The sequence below is a fragment of the Odocoileus virginianus genome, chromosome 1 (genome assembly GCF_023699985.2).
Source record: "Odocoileus virginianus isolate 20LAN1187 ecotype Illinois chromosome 1, Ovbor_1.2, whole genome shotgun sequence".
Classification (NCBI taxonomy): Eukaryota; Metazoa; Chordata; class Mammalia; order Artiodactyla; family Cervidae; genus Odocoileus; species Odocoileus virginianus.
The window spans coordinates 102,285,725-102,310,431 of record NC_069674.1 but is presented as its reverse complement, the minus strand read 5'-3'; the positions used below and the strand labels follow the sequence as shown (position 1 = coordinate 102,310,431).

The 24,707-nt window shown below is 38.8% G+C and overlaps 2 protein-coding genes and 1 long non-coding RNA gene across 17 annotated transcripts in view; 1 reads left to right on the top strand and 2 right to left on the bottom strand.

The window, feature by feature from the left end:
* LRRD1 (leucine rich repeats and death domain containing 1) overlaps nt 1–13,881 on the bottom strand; it is a 31,960-nt gene extending 18,079 nt beyond the window's left edge. For 2 of the 5 annotated variants that reach the window (XM_020902186.2, XM_070471803.1), the window contains exon 1: nt 13,709–13,846. Coding sequence is in view for 1 of the 5 variants with exons in the window: in XM_070471802.1 (XP_070327903.1) it covers nt 13,759–13,797 (39 nt within the window). In the remaining 4 variants the exon portion in view is untranslated. Of the gene's footprint in view, nt 1–13,708 lie in introns of all 5 variants that reach the window. The other 3 variants (XM_070471802.1, XM_070471801.1, XM_020902187.2) reach the window with 3 other exon arrangements.
* The window catches only part of LOC139036462 (uncharacterized), a 60,284-nt gene that overhangs the window by 25,597 nt on the left and 9,980 nt on the right, over nt 1–24,707 (top strand). For 3 of the 9 annotated variants that reach the window (XR_011489235.1, XR_011489216.1, XR_011489220.1), the window contains exons 2-3: nt 13,545–13,629; nt 14,334–14,564. This is a non-coding gene — a long non-coding RNA (uncharacterized lncRNA). Of the gene's footprint in view, nt 1–13,544; nt 13,630–13,968; nt 14,187–14,333; nt 14,565–17,239; nt 17,444–24,707 lie in introns of those variants that run through there. The other 6 variants (XR_011489225.1, XR_011489230.1, XR_011489238.1 and 3 more) reach the window with 5 other exon arrangements.
* The window catches only part of KRIT1 (KRIT1 ankyrin repeat containing), a 40,204-nt gene continuing 36,367 nt past the window's right edge, over nt 20,871–24,707 (bottom strand). For all 3 annotated transcript variants that reach the window (XM_020902188.2, XM_020902190.2, XM_070471810.1), the window contains 2 exons: nt 21,678–21,794; nt 20,871–21,356 (listed from right to left, as the gene is read on the bottom strand). In XM_020902188.2, the coding sequence (XP_020757847.2) occupies nt 21,288–21,356; nt 21,678–21,794 (186 nt within the window). In that variant the 3' untranslated portion in view covers nt 20,871–21,287. The remainder of the gene's footprint in view (nt 21,357–21,677; nt 21,795–24,707) is intronic.

The following is a 24,707-nucleotide window of genomic DNA, read 5'->3' as shown; positions in this document are numbered from 1 at the left end:
GGTCCTGTTTGTTTATTTTTGCTTTTATTTCTTTTGCCTTGGGAGACTGATGTAAGAAAATATTACTATGATTTATGTCAGGATGTCTTGCCCATATTTTGTTCTAGGAGTCTAATGGAATCATGTCTTATATTTAATTCCTTAAGCCATTCTGAGTTTATTTTTGTATGTGGTGTGAGAGAGTGTCCTAATTTCATTGATTTACTTGTAGTTGCCCAGTTTTCCCAACACCACTTGTTAAAAGTCTTTTCTCCTTTGTATATTCTTATCTTCTTTGTAGTAAATTAATGAACTATAGATGTGTGTTTGTTCCTGGGCTCTTTATTCTGTTCCATTTATCCATATGTCTGTTTTTGTGTCAGTACTGTGATGTTTTGATAGTCTGAAGTCTTTTTTTTTTTAGTCTGAAGTCTTGAAGGGTTATGCCTCCAACTTTGTTCTTTTTCCTCAGGATTGCTTTGGCAATTCTAGGTCTTTTGTGGCTCCATATAAAATTTAGGATTATTTATTATAGTTTGTAGAAAATGTCATGCATATATTGATAGGGATTGCATTAAATCTGTAGATTGCATTGTATGGCCATTTTAACAGTATTAATTCTTCCAATCCAAGAGATAGGGTATCTCTTGATTTCTTTGACACCTTCAATTTCCTCATCAATGTTTTGTAGTTTTCACTGTATAAATCTTTTCCATTCTTGGTTAAGTTTATTCCTAGATATTTCTTAAGTTACTTTTAAACAGAATTTTTTTTAAACTTTCTGGCATTTCATTGTTAAAGAAATGCAACAGATTTATATATATCAATCTTATACTCTGCTACCTTGCTGAATTCATGGATTAGTTCTAATAATTTTTGTATGGAGATTTTAGGGTTCTCTATATAGATTATCGTGACACCTGGAAATAGTGACAGTTTTACCTCTTCATTTCCAATTTGTATGCCTTTTATTTCTTTTTCATGCCTGATTGCTGTGGCTGGGACTTCTAATACTATAATGAATATTAGTGGTGAGAGTGGGTATCCTGTCTAGCTTCTGAATTTAGTAGAAAGGCTTTCAGCTTTTCACCATTGAATATTATATTGACTGTGAGTTTTTCACAAATGGCTTTTATTATTTGAGATATGTTCCTTTCTACCTACTTTGGTAAGAGTTTTTATCATGAATGGATATTGAATTTTGTCAAATGCTTTTTCTTCATCCATTGAGATGATCATGTGGTTTTTGTCTTTTCTTCTGTTGATGTAGTCTATCAACTGATTGATTTACATATGTTGAACTATCCTTGTGACCCTGGAATGAATCTAACTTGATCATGGTGTATGATCCTTTATGTATTGTTGGATTCAGTTTCCTAATATTTGTTGATAATTTTTGCATCTATAGTCATCAAATATATGGACCTGTAATTTTCTTTTTTGTTGTGTCTTTGTCTGGTTTTGGTATAAGGGTAAGTGATTTCATGGAATGAATTTCCCTCCTTTTCAGTTTTTTGGAATAATTTGTGAAGGATCATTGTAAGATCTTTCTTTCTTTGGTAGAATTCTTAAGCTGTTCAGTCCTGGACTTGTTTGCACAGACTTTTATTATGGATTATGTTTTATTTCTAGTGATTGGTCTGTTCAAATTATCTGTTTATTTTTGACCCAGTTTTGGCAAGCTATGTGTTTCTAGAAATGGGTCCATTTCTTCCAGGTTTCCTAGCATATAACTATTCTTAATATTATTTTTTTTATTTCTGTGGTATCAGTTGTTATTTCTCTTAATTTCTTATTTTGTTGAATTTGGGTTCCCTCTCTTTTCTTCTTGGTAAACCATTCAATATCATGGTAATCCCAAGTCTATGCCCTGACCAGTAATGCTGAAGAAGCTGAAGTTGAATGGTTCTATGAAGATCTACAAGACCTTCTAGAACTAACACCCAAAAAAGATGTCCTTTTCTTTATAGGGGACTTGAATGCAAAAGTAGGAAGTCAAGAAACACCTGGAGTAACAGGCAAATTTGGCCTTGGAGTACAGAATGAAGCAGGACAAAGGTTAATAGAGTTCTGCCAAGAGAATGCTCTGGTCATGGCAAACACCCTCTTCCAACAACACAAGAGACAACTCTACACATGGACATCACCAGATGGTCAACACCAAAATCAGACTGATTATATTCTTTGCAACCAAAGATGGAAAGCTCTATACAATCAGCAAAAACAAGACCGGGAGCTGACTGTGGCTCAGATCATGAACTCCTTATTGCCAAATTCAGACTTAACTTAAAAAAGTAGGGGAAACCACTAGACCATTCAGGTATGACCTAAATCAAATCCCTTATGATTATACAGTGGAAGTGGGAAATAGATTTAAGGGACTAGATGTAATAGACAGAGTGCCTGATGAACTATGGACGGAGGTTTGTGACATTATACAGGAGACAGGGATCAAGACCATCCTCTAAAAAGAAATGCAAAAAAGCAAAATGGCTGTCTGAGGAGGCCTAACAAATAGCTGTGAAAAGAAGAGAAGCAAAAAACAAAGGAGAAAATGAAATATATATCCATTTGAGTGCAGAGTTTCAAAGAATAGCAAGGAGATATAAGAAAGCCTTCCTCAGTGATCAGTACAAAGAAATAGACGAAAACAATAGAATGGGAAAGACTAGAGATGTCTTCAAGAAAATTAGAGATACCAAGGGAACATTTCAGGCAAAGATGGGCTCAACAGAGGACAGAAATGGTTTGGACCTAACAGAAGCAGAAGATATTAAGAAGAGGTGACAAGAATACACAGAAGAACTGTACAAAAAAGATCTTCACGACCCAGATAATCACAATGGTGTGATCACTCATACTCACCTAGAGCCAGACATCCTGGAATGTGAAGTCAAGTGGGCCTTAGGAAGCATCACTACGAACAAAGCTAGTGGAGGTGATGGAATTCCAGTTGAGCTATTTCAAATCCTGAAAGATGATGCTGTGAAAGTGCTGCACTCAATATGCCAGCAAATTTGGAAAACTCAGCAGTGGCCACAGGACTGGAAAAGGTCAGTTTTCATTCCAATCCCTAAGAAAGGCAATGCCAAAGAATGCTCAAACTATCGCACAATTGCACTCATCTCACATGCTAGTAAAGTAATGCTCAAAATTCTCCAAGCCAGCCTTCAGCAGTACGTGAACTGTGAACTTCCAGATGTTCAAGCTGGTTTTAGAAAAGGCAGAGGAACCAGAGATCAAATTGCCAACATCCACTGGATCATCAAAAAAGCAAGAGAGTTCCAGAAAAACATCTATTTCTGCTTTATTGACTATGCCAAAGCCTTTGACTGTGTGGATCACAATAAACTGTGGAAAATTCTGAAAGAGATGGGAATACCAGACCACCTGACCTGCCTCTTGAGAAACCTGTATGCAGGTCAGGAAGCAACAGTTAGAACTGGACATGGAACAGCAGACTGGGTTCAAATAGGAAAAGGAGTATGTCAAGGCTGTAGATTGTCACCCTGCTTATTTAACTTATATGCAGAGTACATCATGAGAAATGCTGGGCTGGAGGAAGCACAAGCTGGAATCAAGATTGCCGGGAGAAATACCAGTAACCTCAGATATGCAGATGACACCACCCTTATGGCAGAAAGTGAAGAACTAAAGAGCCTCTTGATGACAGTGAAAGAGGAGAGTGAAAAAGTTGGCTTAAAGCTTAACATTCAGAAAACTAAGATCATGGCATCTGGTCCCATGACCTCATGGGAAATAGATGGAGAAACAATGTAAACAGTAGCTGACTTTATTTTGGGGGGCTCCAAAATCACTGCAGATGGTGACTGCAGCCATGAAATTAAAAGATGCTTGCTCCTTGGAAGAAAAGTTATGGCCAAGCTAGACAGCATATTAAAAAGCAGAGGCATTACTTTGCCAACAAAGGTCTGTCTGGTCAAGCTATGGTTTTTCCAGTGGTCATGTATGGATGTGAGAGTTGGACTGTGAGAAAGTTGAGTGCTGAAGAATTGATGCTTTTGAACTGTGGTGTTGGAGAAGACTCTTGAGAGTCCCTTGGACTGCAAGGAGATCCAACCAGTCCATCCTAAAGGAGATCAGTCCTGGGTGTTCATTGGAAGGACTGATGCTGAAGCTGAAACTCCAGTACTTTGGCCACCTGATGCTGACATTTGAAAAGACCCCGATTCTGGGAAAGATTGAGGGCAGGAGGAGAAGGGGACAACAGAGGATGAGATGGTTGGATGGCATCACTGACTCGATGGACATGGGTTTGGGTGGACTCTGGGAGTTGGTGATGGACAGGGAGGCCTGGCGTGCTGTGGTTCATGGGGTTGCAAAGAGTCAGACACGACTGAATGACTGAACTGAACTGAACTGAAGCCTGACTAGAGGTTTGTAAATTTTGTTTATTTTTAAACACACACACACAGAGACACACAGCTCTTGGTATTATTGATTTTCTCTATTGTTTTTTCAATCTCTATTTTAATTATTTCACCTATGATCTTTATTATTTCCTTCCTCCTCTGCATTTGTGTTTTGTTTGTTCTTCTTTTTATAATTCTTTTAGGTGATTGTGAAATGGTTTATTTGAGATTTTTCTTATTTCTTGAGGTAGACTTGTATCACTATGAACTCCTCTCTTACAACTGCTTTTGCTGCATCTCAGAGATTTTGAAGGTTGTAGTTTCATTTTTTTTTCCTCAAGGTATTTTCTGATTTCTTCTTTGATTTCATTGTTGACCCATTGGTTTTTTAGTAAAATGTTGTTTAGTTTTCATGCATTCATTCTTTTCCCATTTTTCTTTCTGTGGTTGATTTCTAGTATCATACCATTGTAGTCAGAAAAGATGCTTGAAATAATTTCTATCCTCTTAAATGTGTTGAGAGTAGTTTTGTGACCTAGTATGTGGTCCATTCTAGAGAATGTTTCATGTGCATTTGAAAAAAATGTGTATTCCACTTTTTTTGGGATATAGTGTCCTATAGATATTAATTAAGTCCAACTGGTCTGTTGTATCATTTAGGACCTCCGTTGCCTTCTTGACTTTTTTGTCCAGATGATCTGTCGATTAACATTGGTGGAGTGCTGTTGTTTTCTCCCTTTGTATCTGTTAGTATTTGTTTTATATATTTATGTGCTCCTATACTGAGTGCATATATGTCAATGAGTGTAATATCCTCTTGTGGTATTGATTCATTTATCATTATATAATATCCTTATTTATCTTTATGACTTTTGTTTTAAACTCTATTTTGTTTGATTTGAGTATTGCTACCTCTGCTTTCTTATAATTTCCATTTGCTTTGCAAGAAACATATTTTCCCATTCCCTCACTTTTATTCTGTGTGTGTCTTTCACTCTGAAGTGAGTGTCTTGTTGGTGGCATATTGTAGATTCTTATTTCTTTAATCCAATCTGCTACTGTTATGTCATTTGATTGGAGCACTTATTCCATTGTCACTTAAAGTAACTATTGGTAGGTATGTACTTATTGCCATTTTAAACTTTGTTTTTGTAGTTTACTCATTTCTTCTTCTTTTTGTTTTTCTTTTCGTGGTTTGATGATTTTCTTTTTTAGTATGCTTAAGTTCCTTCTTTTTTGGTTTTTGTGAATCTGTTGTATGTGCTTGATTTGTGGTTAACCTAGTTTTCAAGTATGTTGACCCATGATTACACTCACTTGCTTTAAACTGACAGTTATACAAGTTCCAACACATTCTAAAAGTCTAATTTTTATACTTCTCTCCCCATACCCTGCAGTTTTGACGACTTGCTTCATATCTTCATGGTTATCCTTTTGCTGTTTATTGTAATAGTTATAATCACTTTTACAAAAATTTTTTGTTTGTTTTTTAAACTATGTACTGGTTTATTTAAGTATCCTCAAGTCTTTTAATTCATTTGCCTTTCTTATCATGATTTTTTACTTCCTATAGATTCTTGCTTCTTTTCTATTTAGAGAAGATCCTTCAGTATTTCTTTTAGGGTAGGTTTAGTATTCCGTTAGTTTTAGCTTACCTGTGAAATTTTTTTTATTTCACCTTCTATTTTAAATGATAATCTTGCTGGACAGAATAGTTTAGTTTATAGTATCTCCCTCTCATGACTTCGAATACATAATGCCACTCCCTTCTGGCCTGCAAAGTTTCTGCAGAGAAATCAGTTGATAGTCTTATGAGAGTTCCCTTATAACTTAATCTTTGTTTTTCTCTTGCTGCCTTCAGAATCCTCTCTTTAACTTTTGCCATTTTAATTATGATGTGTCTTGCTGCAGATCTGTTTGGGTTCATATCGTATTGGATTCTCTGTGTTTCCTGTACTCGAATATCTATTTCCTTCTTTACGTTTGAATAGTTTTCAGCCATAATTTCTCCCAATACGTTTTTGATCCCCGCTTTTATGTCTTTTCCTTTGGGAAGTCCTATTAAGTGTAAGTTAGCACACTTTATATTATCACATAGATCCCATATATTGGTATCAACAGCATGTTTTCCATTATTCTATTTTGCAGATCACTTATTTGTTCTTCTTTGTCATATAGTGCTATTCATTGCTTCTAGATTGGTTTTTATTTCAGCAATTGAATTGTTAGATTGACTCATCTTTATAGTTTTTAGTTCATTGTTACAGTGAGCTACATTTTTTATCAATAACCTTTCTTAATTTCTTTAGCATTTTTATTGCCTGCTTTTTGAACTCAGGGTCTGATAGACTACTAAGGTCTGTTCCATTATTTTTTTCAGGGGATTTCTCTTGTCCTTTTGATTAAAAGTAGTTTCTCTGCTTTTTCATTTTGCTTAATTCTAAGTCTCTCAGAATTTAGGAGAAATAGTTATCTACTGTGGTCTTAAAGAGGTGTTTTTATGTAAGATCATCCCTGTGAATACTGTGTGTTTTCAATATTTTTAGTGTAAAGGTTGGTTTTGGTATAGATAACAACCATGTCTTCTTCAGGGTGTGCTGACTGCTATCCCTTGCTAGGGAGTGTGATGGATGTTGTGTTTAGAGATCGTGCTGGATGTGAAGTGGGGCTTCCTCTGTGGCCGTCACTGCCCTCCTGGGGGTGGGATCTGCTCCCCGGTTGTTGAAGAGGAAGCTCTGAGGGCCCGGTTTGATCAGACTCCATTGCCCTTGTCTGTGTGCCTTGCTCCAAAGGAGATGGTTGCTAAAGCCAGGGACGCACATGTGGTCACAGCAAATCTATGTGCTGCCTGCGAAGGCATCTGCAGTTCCACACAGAGGAAACCCGAGGTTGCACCCCTTTCTCTGTTGTGTTTGTCCCACATCTAGCGCATGGCCACGGTGTGCAGGAGCCAGTGCTGGGGTCAGGGCATCAGGGCTGCAAGAACTGAGGTGGCGCTGCAGCCGCCTGGGCTCTGACTGCCTCTGTGGCAGTCTTCTCCCAGGATCTGTCTGCCCCAGGTCTATACACTGAGTAAGATTGTTACCAAAACCCTAACCTTATTTCTGTGGAACTTGACGAGCTGCTGCTTGGACAAACAAAGGGTCAAGAATAGTTATGACACTCTTAAAGGAGGAAAATCAAGTGGGAGGACTTGGCTGTTGGATATCAAGACTCATTATGAAGCCACAGCAATTAAGGGGATATGGAATTGGCACAAGAATATACAAATAGATCAGTAGAAAATATACAAGTCCCAGAAACAGACATTTGATTATGACAGATACTTGATTTATGAAAAAGATGGGACTTTGTAGTGTTGGGGAAAAACTGGTCTTTTCAATAATGATGCTAGAACAACTGGACAACTATTTAACTAGAAAATATGAAAGATATATCCAGAATGTAGTAAAGACAGATAAGGAGATGGAAATTATAAGTCAGCACATGGAAGATGTAATGGACTAACATATATCTAATTAGAGTTTCAAAAGGAAAGTGAAGACAATGAAGCCAAAGCAACATTTTAAAAATAATGAGGGCCTCCCTGGTGGCTCAGTGGTAGAGAATTTGCCTGCCAATGCAGGTTCAACCCCTGGCCTGGGGAAATTCCACATGCTGCAGAGCAGCCAAGCCCGTGGGCCGCAACTGCGGAGCCTGTGCTCTAGAGCTCGGAAGCCACAGCCACTGAGCCATGTGCCACAGCTACTGAAGCCCTTGCGCCGAGAGCTCATGCTCTGCAGCGAGAGCGCCACGGCAGTGAGAAGCCCCCACACCACAGCTGGAGAGTAGCCCCCACTGGCAGCAACTAGAGAGAAAGCCTGAGCAGCAACAGAAACCCAGCACAGCCAAAAATGAATAAATAAAATTGTGAAAAAATTAAAAAGAATGGCTGAGAATGTTCCAGAACTGATGAACAATATGAATCCACAGATCCATGGTGTACAACAATACCCAAAACAGAATAATTAAACAGCTTTATCCTGAAACTATAGAATATTATAAACAATCAAAATATCATGAGAGCAATCCGATGGGAGGGAACACTTAATGAAAAGGAATAACAAAATGAGAAAAGAATTCCTAGCAACTTTGGTGAAAGTCACCATCATTGTAGAATTGAGTATCCAGTCTAAACATATTGATAATCAAATAGATGTGAATGGAAAAAGGAACCAATTTGTAAAAAAAAAAAAAAAAAAAAGAAGAAACAAAACTTAATTGTTCTTTATGTAAGATAATTCTAAAGTATAAGATCACAAAAAGGTTGACATTAAGAGGATGAGACCCATGCATAAATGGACCTTCATCTATGACAAAGATGGCATTAAGAATAATGGGGAAAAAATGGCTTTTGATTCTGGGTCAACTGGGAATCCATACAGAAAGAAAAAGATTTTGACCCCTATCTTGCCATCCACAAAAGTCAATCTTAGGTGGACTATGGATTTAAATGTGAAAAGTAAAACAGTAAGACTTTCCAAGTAGATGATATTAAGAGGATGTCTTCATACATGAGAACAGAGAATGAATTCTTTTCACTATTTTATATTGAAGTATAGTTGATTTACACTATTTTAGTTTTAAGTCTACAACAAAGTGATTTGGTTATACATATGTATATATTCTTTTTAAAAATTCTTTTCCATTATAATTTATCACAAGATATTGAATATAGTTCCCTGTGCTATGCAGTGAATCCTTACTGTTTATCATAATATATTATTTTGGTTAAAGGAGAATGAATTCTTTTTTTTTTTTTTTTTTTTTTGTGACCCCCATGGACGGTAGCCTGCCAAGCTCCTCTGTCCATGGAATTCTCCAGGCAAGAATACTAGAGTGGGTTGCCATTCCCTTCTCCAGAGGATCTTCCCAACCCAAGGATCGAACCCAGGTCTCCCTGCATTGTAGGCAGATTCTTTACCATCTGAGCCACCAGGGAAGCCCGGAGAATGAATTCTTAAGTGGACAGAAAAAGCATTGTTTGTGATAGTAACAGATTGGCAATAACACATGTCCATAATAGGAGACATACTAAATTATATTATTTCCATGTGTAGATCTAACTTCAGTAGAACCATAACCACACCAGACTGGACTGGGGTTTAATCAGTACACTTTTGGCTTTTGCTTTAACTGAGTGTTAATGAAGTGAATGAGTCACTCAGTCATGTCCAGCTCTTTGCAACCCCATGAACTATAGCCTGCCAGGCTCCAGGCAAGAATACTGGAGTGGGTAGTTGTTCCCTTCTCCAGGGTGTCTTCCTGACACAGGAATCAAATTGGGGTCTCCTGCATTGCAGGCAGATTCTTTACCATCTTTGCTACCAGGGAAGCCCAAATAATTGACTCTTTGTGGCCCCATGGACCATAACCCACCAGATTCCTTTGCCCATGGAATTCCCCAGGCAAGAATACTGGAGTGGGTAACCGTTCCCTTCTCCCGGGGATCTTCCTGACCCCGGGATTAAACCCAGGTCTCCTGCATTGCAGGCAGATTCTTTACCATCTGAGTCACCTATCTGCTCACTTAACTTTAACACCTAACTCTAACACCTGAGTATTAAAGGTTATTAAAATAGTCCTTGTCCAAATGATTTCTACTTAAAGTTTCTCAAAATGTATGGCTTAAGGCTTTAACTACAATTTCAATTATGGCTGAGCCCAAGTAATTGGGTCTATAATTTTCTATTTCTACAATGTGTTTTGTCACATTGTAGGAGAAAAACCACCTGATTGGTGCTGGGCCTTTGGCTGGAGGAACCAGTCAGTCTGCAGCAAGAGACCCAAGGGAATAAATCCTTGATCTCACTCTCCTTTTGTCTTCCCTGCTGTTCCCGTTGGCTGAGTCCAGGGGAAGCCAAAGAGCATGAGAAACACTTGAAGATATCCATACAGTTCAGCCCCCAGGGCAGAAAGCAGAATCAGAAATTTCAAAAGGGTCATAAATGTTTCCTAACTCTGTATGAAACAGATTCTACCTCTTGAATCTCAGGTTGGCCATGTCAGTTATTTTTGGATACTGGAGCATTAGCAAACATGACACAGCAGAGTTTTGACAGATATTGGAACTTACAAACTGGCTTCTCAACAGTTCTTGAGACCCCCTACCTATGTGAAGAAGTCTGGGCTTGCCTATTGGATGATGAGAGACATGTGACTTGTCACTCCAGCTTTTAACCAGCCAACACTCCAAAGCAGAGTAACCCACCTGACCACAGATAAGCGTTGCCAGGGCTATCAGAGGAACTGTTCAGCTGACCCAACTCCGAATGGCTCACCCAGATGAGTAAAGTGCAAGGAATTCCCTGGCAGTCCAGTGGTTAGGCCCTCACTCTTATACTGCCAAAAGCCTATGTTCAATTCCTGGTTGGGGAACTAAGATCCCACAAGCTGTTTACATTGCCAGATCAATTTCAAGATAAGCATATTAAGTTCCATAAAATCTCTTGCTTGTATTTCAATAAGTATTGAATTAAATTTGTAAATTAATTTGGGGAAGAAGTGATGTATTGTTGTCATTAAGTCTTCCCAGTTAATAATGTGATATAGCTATATTTATACTGGGAATGATATCTGTCTCCTATGTTTCTTCTTTCGGTTTTTAAAATACTCGTATATAGGAACACTACTAATCTTTGTATGTTGATTTTGTATCCAGCAATTTGATTGGGCTCTCTTATTCTAATAACTTTACATATTCTCCTGGATATTCTAGAGAGACAATATCATAAATATTGGCAATTTTTGTTTCTTCTTATCCAGTTCTCTGACTCTTGTTTATTATTATGGTCTTAATACATTTGTTAAGCCCTTCAGCACCACGTGGAGAAATGACAGCTGCTATCTGTCTTATTACTTTAATCTGCTAATGTGGTATATTACATTAACAGATTTTTTTTTATTGAACATGTGGCATTTCTTGGATAAATCAAACTTGATCATGATAGATTACTTTTTCTGAATTAAATATAACATTTACTCAGAATTTTTATGCTTTTAAGAGTAATTTTGCTAACAGTTTCCCTTTTTTGTACTGTTCTTGTCCAATTTTACTGTCAAGGTTATACCATGCTTGTAAAACAAACTGGGTAGCATACGAATTATCTGCTTCTTAAAGCATTTTGAATATTATAGGAATAATCTATCCCCTGAAGGTTCTGTAAAATTTGCTTCTTGATCGCTAATGCATTTGATTTAACGATTATTGGTTTGTCCAGATTTTCTTTTTCTTCTTGAGACATGTGGGGGTGTAACTGCTTTCTCCTGACCTCAGGTTTCCATGTGGAAGAAACTGCTCATGCAGTGCCCTTGGCCTTGAGTCTCCTCTGCTATACATCCTCTGTAGACAAGATGAGAGTTGGATGACAGATGAACTCAGCTCCTTTTGGGAGCTGGGTGAGCTATAGACCATATGGTCACGAACAGACACGACTGAAGCAACTTAGCACGCACACACGCGGTTGTCTTCCATAGAATAAGGGCGGTGCATAACTGCTGGGGGAGCTAAGGTTGTCCATCTGTGTGATGACAAAGTAATTATGTCGAATTCATTGGTGAGTTATTACAAGTTCACTTAGCTGCACACCAAAACCACTATCTCTAAACTGCTTTGCCAGTAATAATTGTGTTACTTTGACTCTTTTCTACTTGGTTATAGTTAATGATAAAGAACTTGGGAAGGGTAAAAAGGGTGTCATTCTTTGCCACAATTTGCAACATCTGGTGCATTGGCTGAACATTTTGAAAAATAAATGCAACTAGAGAAATTAAGACTCTGGGGTGGTGAGGGTTCATGTTTTATAGCTTTAGAGTTTTGACCTTGGTATTTTGTAGCAGCCCAGATTGTGCAGTTGGCTTTTGTGGGGATAGCTTCCTTAAGTGGCTTTAGCTTTTGTGCTTTAGAAAGCATGGCAGACCTGGGATCGTGATGTTGATGGGTCATCATGGTTTATGGTAGTTGTATCCTCAGGTTTCTGGCTGTTTTTCTGAAAAAGGGTTGGTTTTTTGTTTTCACTGTGGTAAACTATACATAAAATTTATCAGTTTAATCATTTTAAAGTGTACAATTGGTAGCATTATGTACATTTACATTGCTGTGTGTAACAAAAGGGTTGTTTTTAAAAGATACAAAATTGGACAAGGGTTGCTTGCTCTGGTCTCCATGTGAAGGTACCTGCAGATTGACCATGAATACTGCACCCAGTTTGGACTGGTACTGGAGGAGAAACTGACTCAGAAATGAGATGTGTGTGTGTGAGAATATATTCATACACACACACGTATATACACATATCAGGGAGTTAGAACAACCCAAAGGAAGATTAGATGTTGGAGAAGCAACTATGATGTCCCTTTCTTAGAGATAACCAATGATGAATATCATACATTTTTGAAAAAACAAAATGAGACCATGCATTATCATCCAGTATGGTAGCTAGTAACCACATGTGGCTATTTTAGTTTGCTGCTAAGTCACGTCAGTCGTGTCCAATTCTGTGTGACCCCACAGACGGCAGCCCACCAGGCTCCCCGTCCCTGGGATTCTCCAGGCAAGAATACTGGAGTGGGCTGCCATTTCCTTCTCCAGTGCATGAAAGTGAAAAGTGAAAGTGAAGTCGCTCAATCATGTCCAACTCTTCCCACCCCATGGACTGCAGCCCACCAGGCTCCTCCATCCATGGGATTTTCCAGGCAAGAGTACTGGAGTGGGGTGCCATTGCCTTCTATTTTAGTTTAGGTTTAATTAAATTAAGATTTCACTCCTCGGTCATACTGGACTGACTACCTTAGGTGCTGACTCCCTTACTGAACAGTACAGATATGAAACATTTACATTGTCACAGAATATAAGTCATAATTAACATACTATGATTTGCCATCAAATATTTGAAAGTTTACCTTTCACGCACATCCACTGAAGGATGTGCCATCAATTATTTGACCATTCCTAAGTGACTATTTTTAAGACTCACACACACAACTAAATAATATTCTAAAAAGCTATAGGACATAGTCTCCCCTCATTATCACAAGCACTGAGAGTTTCATCTTAAAATAAATATTGCCGATTTGAGGGGCAAAAATAGATCCCAACTTCTGTTATCCTAAATATTAATTAGCTCAACAGTGACCCAGTGTAATTTGTTACAGAGCTGAAAGACACAGTGAAGCTTGGACAAATTACTTGCTAGACTGTGAAAAAAGCGACGTGTGACAGGAGGCACACGTGCTCCAGGTGGGTATCCCGGGGACATGGAACAAAGGGAGGACACGCAGAGCTGCAGCTGTGGAGGGGGAACGGAGAGGGAGATAACCTGGATTTGGCTTAGAGGGTCGCTGATGTAAAGTCAGAGCTTCGCGTCACCTGGAGTCTTCCCCTGGCGAGTGGAGGGAGGGGTCGCATGCCAAGAGTCCGGGGGGACGAGCCTGCTGCTCGGCTGGGACGCAAGCCTGGCCCGCGGCGACAGTGGCCCGGCGCCGGGGCTCCGCCGCGCCCGCGCGTTTGTGAGCTGGCCCCGGGTCACGCGAGAACCGCGCAGGGGCGCGCGCGCGGAGCCGAGAGCGCGCGTCTGGATCCTCAGCTTGAGCCCTGGCCTTTCCCGGGGAGGCGGGTTCTGACTGAGTCGGTCGGCGGCGGCCCTGGCTTCTGAGTCTAAGAAGCAGCCGGAGTGGAAAGTCACTGGGTAGGGCTTGGCCCTCAGCGGTTACCACACGCTCACCCACTCGGGTTCAGCTTCACGGAGAGTCGTGCTCTGAGGTGCTGCTCCCCAGCCTGGCTTTCGTGCCTGCGGGGTAAATGGCAGGTGACTCGTGGGGGGCGGGGGGGGGGGGTAATGGCATTTAGTAACATGGAGGAGGCAGCTTGTCCCCAAACCATCTCATTTGATTTGACCAAACCGCTTCGTGGAGTCCACCCTCTTTTGTTTCGGTTACTCCTAGGCCATTCTTCAGGCCAGACGAGGCTCCCATACCATGAACCAGGTGAGTGACTGGAGCTCTGGATAACGGAGTATGCGCAACTCCAGGAGGTGGCGGCTGCACCAGTGTTTAAACGGGTCCCCCAGACCTAGAGGAGTTGAGTTGAAGGCGGGGCTGCCTTCGAAGTTTCCAGGAAGTACTGGGGAATGAATGTGGGCCGGAGACGTGGTGAGCTTTGAGAAAGGTGCTGAGGTGAGTGTGACCTCCTTTCAAGCATCATCGTCTAAACGACAAGACAAGGGAAAGTTACATGACTAATTTAGTCCCAGTCTAATACAACCAACATAACTACTACCAGAAAACCGGGAACACTTGTAGAATATGAGGATGTAGTTGAACCAGATCAAAAAGAGGAAGGAGAATAAAAAACTTTAAAAGGGTGGTCCTTGGACTTCCCTGCTGGTCCAATGGTTAAGAATCTGCCTGCCAGTGCAGGGGACATGGGTTTGATCCCTGCTCCGGGAAGATCCCATGTGCCACAGAGCAACTAAGCCTCTAGGCTACTACTACTGAAGCTGCACCTAGAGCCCATGCTCCCCAATGAGAAAAGCTAGCTCATCGAGAAGCCTGCATACCACATGGAAGACCCAGCATAGCAACCCCCCAAAAAGAATGTAAAAAAAAAAAATTCCCTAAAAATTATTTTAATTCTTAATTTTTGCCTATATGAAATTTATGGGCAGGATGGTGCCAAGATGTTTCTTTTCCATACTGATAACCAGGTACCTAACAAGATGCTTTGTGGGTTGCTCTTCCTTTGCCCATTTCTCAAATGGCATTCTTTGGGTTGATTCTCATTCTACTCTTCCTGGGTGGCTTTAAATCTGTTCCTGTAGTTTCAGTTGCCACTCCTGCTTCAGGCCAGGGCCGTCTCTACCTACATGTCCCTTAGGCACCAGGATTTTCAACACATTTCTTCAAACCCTCCTCCTCCCTTCCCTATCTTAGGCATTGTTGTTGTTTAGTCACTAAGTCGTGTTTGACTCTTCATGTGACCCATGGAACCCAAGGATTGGACCCAGGTCTCCCACGTTGCAGGTGGAGTCCTGCATCAGGAAATCCCCTGGAGAAGGGAACAGCTCCCCACTCCAGTATTCTGGCCTGGAGAATTCCATGGACTGTATAGTCCATGGGGTTGCAAAGAGCCAGACACAACTGAGCGACTTTCACTTTCAAGTGAAATATGAAACTGCATAACCTCTAAAATGAAAACATTTACATTACTGTTAGGAAGTTTGACTCTTAAGCTTTTTAAAAGATAGAAAACAAATGCTGTTTTTATTACAACCATGTATGTTTCTAATTCATTTGTATTTGGAACCAGACTGACTTGATATGAATCTCAGCTCCACAGCTAATTAGCTATGTTCTTTCACAAACCACTTAACTGTTTCTCCATCTGTTAGATGGGAATAATAGTGACTGCTTCAGTGATTGAATGAATTAACATATCTAAAAGAGCTCTGAATAATGCCGGGCCTATAGTAAACACCATTTTAAAGTATTAGCTATTTGTATTGTTTAACTAATGGGGAGTTCAGTTCACTTCAGTCACTCAGTCGTGTCCGACTCTCTGCAACCCCGTGAATCGCAGCACGCCAGGCCTCCCTGTCCATCACCAACTCCCGGAGTTTACTGAAACTCGTGCCCATTGAGTCGGTGATGCCATCCAGCCATCTCATCCTCTGTCGTCCCCTTCTCCTCCTGCCCCCAATCCCTCCCAGCATCAGGGTCTTTTCCAATGAGTCAACTCTTCCCATGAGGTGGCCAAAGTATTGGAGTTTCAGCTTCAGCATCAGCCCTTCCAATGAACACCCAGGACTGATCTCCTTTAGGATGGACTGATTGGATCTCCTTGCAGTCCAAGGGACTCTCGAGAGTCTCCAACTCCACAGTTCAAAAGCATCAATTTTTCGGTGCTCAGCTTTTTTCACAGTCCAACTCTCACATCCATACATGACCATTGGAAAAACCATAGCCTTGACCAGACAGACCTTTGTTGGCAAAGTAATGTCTCTGCTTTTTAATATGCCATCTAGGTTGGTCATAACTTTCCTTCCAAGGAGTGTCTTTTAATTTCATGGCTGCAGTCACCATCTGCAGTGATTTTGGAGCCCCCCAAAATAAAGTCTGACACTGTTTGCACTGTCTCCCCCTCTATTTCCCATGAGGTCATGGGACCAGATGCCATGATCTTAGTTTTCTGAATGTTAAGCTTTAAACCAACTTTTTCATTCTCCTCTTTCACTTTCATCAAGAGGCTTTTTACTTCCTCTTCACTTTCTGCCGTAAGGGTGGAGTCATCTGCATATCTGAGGTTACTGATATTTCTCCCAGCAATCTTGATTCCAGCTTGCGCTTCCTCCAGCAGAGCATTTCTCATGATATACTCTGCATATACATTAAATAAGCACAGTGACAATATACAGCCTTGACAAACTCCTTTTCCTATTTGGAACCAGTCTGTTGTTCCATGTCCAGTTCTAACTGTTGCTTCCTGGCCTGCATACAAGTTTCTCAAGAGGCAGGTCAGGTGGTCTGGTATTCCCATCTCTTTCAGAATTTTCCACAGTTTATTAAATTTTTCAGTTTATTGTGATCCACACAGTCAACGGCTTTGGCATAGTCAATAAAGCAGAAGTAGATGTTTTTCTGGAACTCTCTTGCTTTTTCGATGATCCAGAGGATATTGGCAATTTGATCTCTGGTTCCTCTGCCTTTTCTAAAACCAGCTTGAACATCTGGAAGTTCATGGTTCATGTATTGCTGAAGCCTGGCTTGGAGAATTTTGAGCATTACTTTACTAGCGTGTGAGATGAGTGCAATTGTGCAGTAGTTTGAGCATTCTTTGGCATTGTCTTTCTTAGGGGAAGGAAAACTGACCTTTTCCAGTCCTGTGGCCACTGCTGAGTTTTCCAAATTTGCTGGCATATTGAGTGCAGCACTTTCACAGCATCATCTTTCAGGATTTGAAGTAGCTCAACTGGAATTCCATCACGTCCACTAGCTTTGTTCGTAGTGATGTTTTCTAAGGCCCACTTGACTTCACATTCCAGGATGTCTGGCTCTAGGTGAGTATGAGTGATCACACCATTGTGATTATCTGGGTCGTGAAGATCTTTTTTGTACAGTTCTTCTGTGTATTCTTGCCACCTCTTCTTATTATCTTCTGCTTCTGTTAGGTCCATACCATTTCTGTCCTTTATCGAACCCATCTTTGCCTAAAATGTTCCCTTGGTATCTCTAATTTTCTCGAAGAGATCTCTAGTCTTTCCCATTCTGTTGTTTTCCTCTATTTCTTTGCATTGATCGCTGAGGAAGGCTTTCTTATCTCTCTCTCCTGGCTATTCTTTGGAACTCTGCATTCTAATGGAGAAATAGGTGCCTCATTTTCTGCTTATCTTTGGTGCCCTTCCAGTGGATTCTGAACAACCAGTACTTCCTCCTGTCATAGAAATTGTCCGAATGTATTGAAATTGCCCGAATGTATTGAAATTGCTTTTCTCACCTACACCCTTAGATGTCCAAAATATATTTCTTTGCCTCAAGCACTCTTATTTCTAAGAACTTCCAGGGCTTACCCTTCTTTTGCTTTAGGTCCTTTCCACTCTGCTTATCCCTGCCTCTTCAAATATCAAGTATGATCATAGAGGCATTCTGGCTTTATGAATACAATATTAAAGGGGAATCATACCATCACAGATGAATTTTTGTTGAGGTACTATTTTTTGCATGTACTCACACCAACTTAATTTTTCAGTTTCTATACACACAGTACAGCAAAAACAATTTAAATTTTTCCTATTTTCATCTTACTGAAATAATTTCACTGGAAGTGTTTTTTTTCTGTTATAAAGTAAGGAACTGATTAATAAATCAGTTTTTTTTCCATATACCAAATTCTTCTAATTAGTTTTTGCCACTGAGTTCCTCAGGATCAAATTAAAATCTAATAAAATGTATCCAACCCTTTATTAAATTTGGTCAAGAACTATGGGTAGTTTTACCTTGTTAAATATTTCCATCAAGTCTTTCTAGAGTCAATTTTGGCAATTTTAAATCTTATAAGATGTGGTTCTTCAGTACATTTTCTTCTTCTTAATGCAGTCATCATGCACAGTGTTACCTATTCTGGTTTTATTTCTATAATGGAAATTCATTTGCTGCGATTTGGATAAACAATGGTTTGAATTCACTTCTTAGCTAAAAATGAGAAAATTGTAATTCCTCCATCAATTCTCCAAGACCATCCTTGAGGTCAAAACATCTCACCTCATCTCCTCTCCCCTCAGCTGTCTTCACAGCACTCACTCCTGCTTATTCCTTGGACCCCAGCTCAAGCAATGCTGGCATGAGGAATCCTCTCCTGATCTATTATCAAGTTTCCCTCTTTTTGCTTAAAATAGTAATTTTAACTTTTACATGAGTACTTTGCCTCTCTCATTAAACTTCGATCTCTGAAGGCAGAGACGTTTTCTTACCACTGGCTCCCTGGCATATAAAAGGCACTCAAATTTATTGAAAGGATGATGAAAAGGAAAATAGTATCTTTCACCCTTAGTGCTCATATACTCCTAGGCACTCATTAAAAGCTGTCTGCATTTCCCCTTTATTTCTGGTTTGTTGTGGTCTGACAATAATGCATTTTTTCCCTACTAATTTTGAAATTGACTTCTTAATGCTGTATGTTTTTAAGCTTTTAATAGCCACGCTACTCTAATAGTTTCCTCTTCCTTTTTCCCAGAGCTGCCATACCGCACAACTCCAGGAGGGTATGTGGTATTAAGTAGAGGAGGGAGTTATTTGATGCAGCAGAGATGTATCCTCACCTCCCTCTAAGAAAGAAAAAGCATTCAGCTATCTCCTAGAGTTAGTTAGAACAGCAGTTCTAAACCCTAAGCTGTATATCAAAATCACCTGGGATACTTGAAAACAGAAATGCTTGAGCCCCACCTAAAATTATTGAGTCATAAAGTAGTAAATGTCACACTCCCCATGTGACATTCTGCAGAGCCAGGGTTGGGCAGCACTGGGCTGGAAGCACAGAATGAGTGTGGGAGAAACGGATAGATATTAACCTGGATAGGTGGGTTAGCATATTCAGTACTAAGGAACTGGAATTTAACTTTACATGCAGTGAGGAGGGTTTTCAGAGGGTAATGAAATAATTGGATCTATGAGAGAGGTGTGGAGAAACAGATGGGCAGAATGTAGACTCTGAGTTGGGAAGCCAGGGGAAGATGCTACAATGAGCCCAGGAACAGATGTCAAGGACTTGAACTATGGTGGCTGCGGTGCAAACACAGGCAGGGAATAGGAAAGGACTCACAGGACATGTGACAGAACTTGGTAAGAGGAATGTGTAGATGATTAAAGGCAGAAAAGCTATAGAACACTCCCACATTTCCAGGCTGAGCAGCCACATGCAGTTTGATGCCGTTAACCAGACAACACAAGCATAAGGAGAGAATGGGGCAGGAGAGGGAGCAGACTGCTTCCAGCTGTGATGAGACAGATGTTCCTTGTGCAAACCACTGAGGTGGAGCGGGAATAGCAAGAAATTAAGATCAAGAACTCAGAAGAAAGGCTGAGGCTAGAGTTTTAGGTCTGGGAGTCGACAGAGTATTTGGTAATAACTGAGGCTACTGAAATGGATGAAACTGAACAGAGCACTGTCTATGCAGTCAAAAATGCTTAGCACTGAGTCAAAAACAAATCAGGGCTTCTCTTTTCATTTACTTAACCACCTAATCTTAATAAAGCTCAGCAGACCACCATTAACAACATGCAGAAGTCAATGTGAAGAGTAGATGATGATATGAAAAAATTATCTGCAATGTGTACGCTAATTTTAAATATGATTGTTGAATCTCTGGACTATCTCTGAATTGAATACAACAATTCTTGGAATTGGAAAGACTAATTTCAAAGCTTGGAAAGCTTAGAAAGCCTAATTTCAATATTAAATAGCAGATTAATCAAGTTAGCTACTCATATGACATCAGTGCTCCCCTAAAAAAAAAAACCACCAGGTATTTGGTGATCTACTTCCTACAACGTAAAGGCAACATTACACCATTGTGCCAACTCAGAAAAATACAGCATGTTCTTAATAAATGAAACAACTGATGCCAGAGACTGTCCCTTAGTCTCAGTCTGCATGTGTGTATGTGTTTTTGTGCCAGGAAGTTTGTATAATTTACTTAACTTTAATAATACAAATTCATTTCTGGGTATGAAATTACATCAACAGAAAACAAACTAAAACTTAAGGAAAAATACACAGGCCCTGCTATTTTGAAGACAGTGAATGAACTTGTCTAGAATGAGTCCCTGAAATCCTTGTTTTTAAGAGGTACTCATAATTATGACACGGGGGTTTCAAGAACTATAATACTTTGGGATATATTAGCTTATTTTAACTAAGTATCTTAAAAACATGTTGAAAAATGTTCAAAGATTACAAAAACACATTTTAAGTAATAGTGCTATATATGCTTTAAGTAGAAAACATATTTTCTTTATTCAAATTATGATGACTTTCTATATATTTTGAAATGACACACACATAGATATAGCAAAGCTATATTTTTAATTTCATCATAGTCCCCTCTAAATTCTTTATCATTTACCAAAAATAACTTTTTTTAAAGCTTACTGTTTTGTCTAATGTTATACAGACTATCAATCTACACATTTTTGTGTGTTTCTCTTAAAAATTAACTTACAAGGATATTATATAAAACTAATTGGTATATTACACACCAAACATGAGTACAGATTCTGTACAATGTAATAGTATATGTATATATATTACACGAGACTAAATGCCTTGTTAAAAGTAATAGTTTAAGAAATCTTTCATGGAAAAAATCTACATCACAAAATGTGGTGACTTGAGTATCAGCTTCCCTCTCACGAGTTTCTTTCCATGGGCATTAACTGTCCATTTAGCTTCATTAGTAGTTTTACCACAAGGCCAGCCTAAAAAGTAAAATATATGTCAGCAATAAATGTGAAGCATATAAGAATGTGTAAACGACATACATGCAGTAGACAGACTGTTCTGTATTTGAGAAGGAATTTTTCATTGTTGTAAGACTGCAATAAATTATTCAGCTAAGTTTCTTGCTTTGTTTAGGAAAGACCTGCCTTTTTACCTTGGTCTTAAATAATATTAATTTCACGTTAAGAGGTTTTACTTGAAGAAAAATGGACTTTCATTTTTTAAGAAAGAAATAATTTTACTAATACAGAAGAGTTTATTACTATCATATAAATCAAGAACTGATTAGGTACTTTTACCTGTTTTGTATGTACTATAAAGCTCATTTTATTTTCCATACTATGGATCTGAAAACATGAATCAGCATCTCCCAACTGCCACATGAAGCAACCATACTTAAGACTGATGAGTAAAGCCTGCAACATAATTGCAAATCATTAATACTGAAGTATTTATTAAAAACAACACTTATCTTCTCTTACTATCTACACTTATCTAGCCAGGTCTAAACAGAATGGTTTTGAAAGTTAGAATAAAACTTGTTCAAAGTGCACTTGGTAACTTGACATAGCCTGCAGCAAAGAGCCACAGCAGACTTCTTCAGCAATGACACTCTTTTTATCAGAATGACAAAATTTGTTGAAGATGCCCATTCTGTACTAAGTATGTTTATTTATGTATACACACACACACACACACACACACACATTCAGCCATGAGAAATAAGGAAATCCTCTGATTTGCAACAACATGGATGGACATTCAGCCATGAGAAATAAGGAAATCCTCTGATTTGCAACAACATGGATGGAACGTGAGGGCCTTAAGCTAAAGACAGAGAAATACCACAGGATGATACCACTTACATGTGGAATCTAAAAAAGCCAAACTCATTGAAACAAAGAGTAGAATGGTGGTTTTATCAGTGACTGGCAGGTGGGGGGAATTGAGATGTTGGTCAAAGTAGTACAAACTTTCAGTTATAAGATGAATTAAGTTCTGGGAATCTAATGTGGGGCATGGTGCTTATAATTAGCAATACTGTACTATATGTTTGAAAGTTGCTAAGAGAGTAGATCTTAAATGTTTTCACCAGAAAACATTAATTATGTGATGTGATAGAGATGTTGGCTAATGCTATAGTGGTAGCCATTTTGAAATAGATAAGTATAATAAATCAAACACACTGTACATTTTAAACTTACCCAATGATGGGAAAACAAAGATGCCCGTTCTATCAGTGGTTTTCAAGAAAATTAAGTGTACTAAAAGTTTTTACTTTCTGCAGGTTAAAAACAATTCCTTTTATTATATTCAGTACCTTTTGAATATTCATACAGTACTTTCAGATCTGAAATTTATTTAATGTGGTAAAATTGGTGACTTAGGCAATTTCATATCACTGAAAATAAGTACACAGCTATATTTATAGTAAGTGAAAGAAAGTGAGAGTCACAGCTGTGTCTGACTCTGAGACCCCATGGACTATATAGTCCATGGAATCCTCCAGGCCAGAATACTGGAGTGGGTAGCCTTTCCCTTCTCCAGGGGATCTTCCCAACCCAGGGATCAAACCCAGGTCTCCTGTATTGTAGGCAGATTCTTTACCACCTGAGCCATGGGGGAAGCCCATATTTATAGTAAATATAAGCATTATTTTAAAAATTAATAATATATCCTTCATATATTCAACAGAACTATTTAAAAAACAATTATAGTACCTTGTACCTACATGTTTTAAATAATGGTATATTTAAATAGGAATCCAATATATTATTTTGATTATTTAAGAAATAATTATCTCCAGGTAATAACTTATATTTTCTTACCCTAAAAATATTCTTTTCATACATATATACAAAGAAAATGTTCATGCCATCCTTTAAAATAAGTATATTTAGAAACATTACCTCTCTAGGACTAGCAGTTCTTAACATAATGATTGTAAAAAACAAACAAAGGGTATGCCAGAAAGATTATGATTTAGGGCATTTTGAAAGGGAGGTTCTGTAAGTGAAACATAATGTAATTAATTTACATGAGTGTAAACCATGTATAATGGGAAAATAATAACATTTTGCTTACAAATAGCTATACTTATAAAATATAACATATGGGTAGGATCTCCTAAGATAGTTATTTACACAAAGCACACAGTGAAACAGAGTTTTAGATACAAATGAGGATATTTTTCCAGATGAAGGTGTTTACTCTAAGCAAGTCTGTCATATTGACCATATAGACACCTTAGGGCTTGGTCAACCTAAGACAACTGACGACAAGCTGACTGTTCTCATCTTTGATGGTCTGAAAATCTTAGAGCCTTTATAGTGCCATAAATTTACCGGTAGCTTACAAAGCACACAGGTAATGATTATGTGGAGAGAAAACATTGTTACCCTTGGTTTCAATCACCTCTGTATATACCCAATGACAGCATTTCTATTTCTAGAAAAAGCAGATTCTTAATAATACTACTATCATCCTCTGCCTGTGAACTGCTATCTCACTCAATTCCTGGAACAGAATATTATTCATAGTATGAAATGTTCTATTACTGAGCCATCATTTGAATACTATATAAAGCTTTTCACTGTTGCCTAAATTTGGAATGCTACCAAAAGTCAAACATAATACACAGTTTAGAGAAAAGGCTCAGTGTTATGCCCATGGCATCACCAGCCAGTTCAATGAAGAAGAATTTGCAGATATTGATATAAAATGCTCTAAAATAGCAGAGGAAAAATTTCTCGAAATGACAAGGGGAATTTCTCTTTCATTTCCTTTAACAAAAAGTACAATAGGAATAAAAAAAGTAGTTATAAGCTAATAAGAAACAGCTTATTTTGTATGAATAAAATAGTCTAAATAGAAAATGATAAGCAAATGACTCAAAAACAAGCCAATATCAAAGACTTCATAAAGTCAAGTTCCAAGTGAATTACTGAAGCCAGTCCCTCTTCTGCATATGTCCCTGCATAGTCTTTATCTCCATTCATAGGCGTATCTAACAGTATGGTAAAACAACTGCTGCCAATAACAATGATTCTGAGTAATCATGAAATAACTACCATTTCAGAAGTTATGTGCTTACATAAATAAGACTTAAATGATGAAAATAAAAATTAGGTTTACAGTGAAACTTCCTAATCTAAAATGCCTTTTTATGTAAGCTTCAGTTCAGTTCAGTTCAGTCTCTCAGTCATGTCCGACTCTTGGCGACCCCATGAACCGCAGCACGCCAGGCCTCCCTGTCCATCACCAACTGCTGGAGTCCACCCAAACCCATGTCCATCAAGTCGGTGATGCCATCCAACCATCTCATCCTC